Source organism: Cucumis melo, chromosome 5, assembly GCF_025177605.1.
Source record: "Cucumis melo cultivar AY chromosome 5, USDA_Cmelo_AY_1.0, whole genome shotgun sequence".
Classification (NCBI taxonomy): domain Eukaryota; kingdom Viridiplantae; phylum Streptophyta; class Magnoliopsida; order Cucurbitales; family Cucurbitaceae; genus Cucumis; species Cucumis melo.
The window spans coordinates 25010869-25014786 of NC_066861.1; the positions used below are offsets into that span (position 1 = coordinate 25010869).

Consider the following 3918-nt stretch of genomic DNA (forward strand, 5'->3'; position numbering starts at 1 on the left):
TGAGATTCTTCCCATGTTCCCTTAGGATGATGTTCATTTCTGGTTCACCAATCTTAATCGAATCTCTATTTCATTTTATCGAAGAGAATACTTGTTAGTAAATGAAATTCCATTTCAAAATTAATTGACAAAGAAAGAGTATCTCATAGGTTCCATCTTAAAACCAATGAAAAAATAATTTATCTATCTTATTAAAATTGTGGGATTTCTTGATTTTTTCAATGTGATCAGATTCTCAACATACCTCCCGAAAATAATAATGTCTCTTTAGATTTGTCAGCTTTTTAAACGAATCTCAATTTTTGTTTCTCTGGACTCGATGGACTTCATGAACTTTAATGTACCATCGAGAAAAATAGAGTGACAAAAGAGGTAAAGAAGAAAGGGTGTTGGCATATATTCCCCTGACAAAAATAGGCAAATGTAGGAACCAATTTTCTTGTAGTGTATCAGAGTTTTAGGATATTATATTGAAAGCATTCCTAAATACTATAGAGATTAAAAAAGGTAAAATGACTTTTACATGTAAAAAAAAACATAAATTAAAATAATACAATAGAATAAAAATACTATAACACATAAATAAATATATATATATATATATATATATATATATATATATATATATATTATTATGTAATAGTTTTCCTTCTTTGGCTATATGCATTCACCATTGATATGAGCTGCCATCCAATGGGTGCAGCTAGCCATGAGGTTGAGCCAATGTTTCTTCAAAATTGTGTGGTCAACACGTTGAGCAAAATGGAATACAACAAACATTCTATTATGTTTAATGGAGATTTTAAGACATAATTAGGTTTTCAAAAGTCAAAAATTTGATTATTGTTTATTTTCTTCATATTCCCATTATAAATTCCATTCTCCATAGATCTCTCTTCTTCCATCGTTCCAAGTGTAATTTCCTCACCAACCCATCAAACATCAAGCCTGAATCATCATCATCATCATCTTCTTCTTCTTCTTCTTCCACGTTGTCGTCAGTCCTCGTCGAAAAATATTATGGCATGGTTTATGTTCATCGTTTATGTTTTGTTTTGTTCTTTTCATGTCTCGTTAGCTAATGACTTGTCAAAGTCCATTGACATCAGCTGGGGAAATGGCCGAGGTCAGATGGTTAACAATAACGAGCTTTTAACACTTACCTTGGATAGAGGCTCGGGCTCAGGCTTTCAATCCAAGAATGAATTCTTATTTGCAAAGGTTCAAATGCGAATCAAACTTGTTTCTGGAAACTCTGCTGGCACTGTCACTACATTCTTTGTAAGTTGTCACTACATTCTTTGTAAGTTTTATTGTTATATTAATTTTCAATTGTACTAATAAGTATTTTACTTTTTTTTTTAATAAAATTTCTTAGATATAATAATGATGTTTGATTCATCTTTTATATTGATATCAAACACATAGATAAATGAAAAAATTGATAAAAATGTGTGGAGACATGTGTTGAGATCGATTTTTTTTTTTACATGTGTTGAGATTGAAAAAAAATTATTCTTACGATCATATTGCAATAAATTTATTTCAATTATATCATTGTACATCAAACATCATTTGACAAATATATATATGTTTTGAGATGTGATTTCAGTTATCATCAAAAGGTGACTACCACGATGAGATAGACTTTGAATTCTTGGGAAACACAAGTGGAAATCCTTACATTCTTCACACCAATGTGTTTTGTGAAGGAGTTGGCAACAGAGAGATGCAATTTTACCTTTGGTTTGACCCTACTGCTGATTTCCATAACTACACCATTTTTTGGAATCACCAACACATTGTGTAAGTAATCCATCAATTATTATTAATTATTGTTACATACCTTTTTTCATTATTTCATAACTTTCATAATAGAAAAGGTTATGATTTAATTTAATTAATTTATCGATATATCTGTTCTAACTAGGATTATTTGAAGCATCTAATGACCATATAATTATAAAAATAATCGAAAAAAATTTCTTCTAAGGTACTATCTTAGTTAAATAGATACGTACCAATTGAATAGGCTTCAAATAATAGTGAGAATATAAAATCTTAAAATGAGAATACTATCAAAATTTCCTTCAATTTAATGTTTTTTTCTCGATTGCTACTATTCTTTCATTCTAAGTGTTTATTAGGGATGACTTTCAGAAAATAATGTTTTACTCAAGTCGATTCGGAAGATCATCTATTACTAATTTAGTTTACATCAAATATAGGTTTTCAACTGATTGCTTTTTCATATTACTTGAAGGGTGTTTTTTTCTCTGTAAAAAAGTCTAAATTAAGGATTTGGTATAATAAATAATAAACACAACTTAGAGATTGGATATGAAAACTCTTTAAGAGAAACATCTAAGAGATATATATTTCCAGAGGTGACTCGAAAGTGACTAGTTAATTCAAAATATCATTAAAATAGTGAGAAGAAAATGTATTTGTGATTTGTATACTTACTTATACATGTAAACGACAATGAAATGCATAATTATAATGATCACTTACTTTGAAGGACAATAGTAAATTTAGATGATTTTTATGGATATTGCAATGCCTTAAATCAGTTTAGTAATGATCAACACTTGACTATAACATACACAATTAAATACAAACTATATAATTCTAAATTTTCGTATACTGGATCTATTATATATTTTTAAGGAATATAATATGATTTGTTATTTAAATAATTATGCGCTAAAGACTATTTTTAACCTAAACAATGGTATGTTTCTATCATTACATTTCTTTATTGCAGTTAACATAGCAAAATTTTGTTTGATAGAGTAGAAATTTGTTAACCTAGTTAGGATATTTTTCTGATTCATTTACTGACTGTTTTTACCTATAGTATCTTTTTCTAAGAGAAAAAATAATAATAAAAAAAACAAAGCTTGATACAAAATTAAGGTTAGTATATTACCAAAGAGTTTTAACTATTTATTTTGCATTATAGTTTCTATGTAGATGATATTCCCATAAGAGAATTCAAGAACTTCCAAGACAAAGGAGTACCCTTCCCACAATATCAAGCCATGAGGTTATATTCAAGTCTATGGGAAGCTGATGATTGGGCCACAAGAGGTGGTCTTGAGAAGATAGATTGGAGCCAAGCCCCATTCAAGGCTTATTACCAATTCTACAATGAAGATGGCTGTTTTTGGTACAATGGATACCCTTCTTGCACTCCCAATTCAAATTCATGGCTATGGGGAAATTTTGATTATGATTATGCAATGAAAGGCAAAATGAAATGGGCACAAGATAACTATATGATCTACAATTATTGTCAAGATTCAAAGAGATTCCCACAAGGTTACCCTCTTGAATGCTACCTCAACACCTACTAGGGGAAGGATAACCTTAAAAAACACACAAGAAATTATTAAGCATTTTCTTCCGTTTCAAACTTGTAATGACTGAAATTGATATGTCTAATGTCAATTGAGTTATTCTCAAGTTGACTATTATCAAATTTAATTATTATGATGTTTGTTATTTTTTCAAATGTCTTTCATATTTTACTTTCTTGTTGAATTATGTTTCATATGAAATACGTTTTCTTTGGAAATGGGAGTATATTATATTCATCAACATATATTATTTTATGATCATGTGGCTTCTTGTATTGCAGTTTCCGTAACTTTCGCATTATATATTTTGTTTCTCATATACGTGTAATAGAACTCACAACTTTATTTCTTTCTCTCATGCGCACAACATCAGAAAGACGTGTTCCAAAAAAATTTGGATATGGAAAAAGACTAAGTTTCAAGTAATTATAGAGAATAAAGTGACAAGCAAACATGGGTAGAAAAGTGACAAATATTTAAGTAGGTTTAAAATGAGTTTTTAATTTGAGGGCAGAATGGTAATTATGCCTCAATGATAATTTTGCAAATATTCTTA

The 3918-nt window shown here is 28.9% G+C and overlaps 1 protein-coding gene across 1 annotated transcript; it reads left to right on the forward strand.

The window, feature by feature from the left end:
* Positions 1 to 929: 929 nt before the first annotated feature.
* LOC103493344 (xyloglucan endotransglucosylase protein 7-like) lies at positions 930 to 3574 on the forward strand. The gene is made up of 3 exons (XM_008454053.3): positions 930 to 1281; positions 1613 to 1806; positions 2966 to 3574. The coding sequence occupies exons 1-3, from the start codon at positions 1021 to 1023 to the stop codon at positions 3357 to 3359; spliced, it is 849 nt and encodes a 282-aa protein (XP_008452275.1). The 5' UTR covers positions 930 to 1020; the 3' UTR covers positions 3360 to 3574.
* Positions 3575 to 3918: the final 344 nt, after the last annotated feature.

Coding starts and splice junctions, on each gene's coding strand:
- LOC103493344 (XM_008454053.3), top strand. CDS start 1,021: ATGGCATGGTTTATGTTCATCGTTTATGTTTTGTTTTGTTCTTTTCAT. Junction 1,282..1,612: donor GCACTGTCACTACATTCTTT/GTAAGTTGTCAC, acceptor ATGTGATTTCAG/TTATCATCAAAAGGTGACTA. Junction 1,807..2,965: donor TGGAATCACCAACACATTGT/GTAAGTAATCCA, acceptor TTTGCATTATAG/TTTCTATGTAGATGATATTC.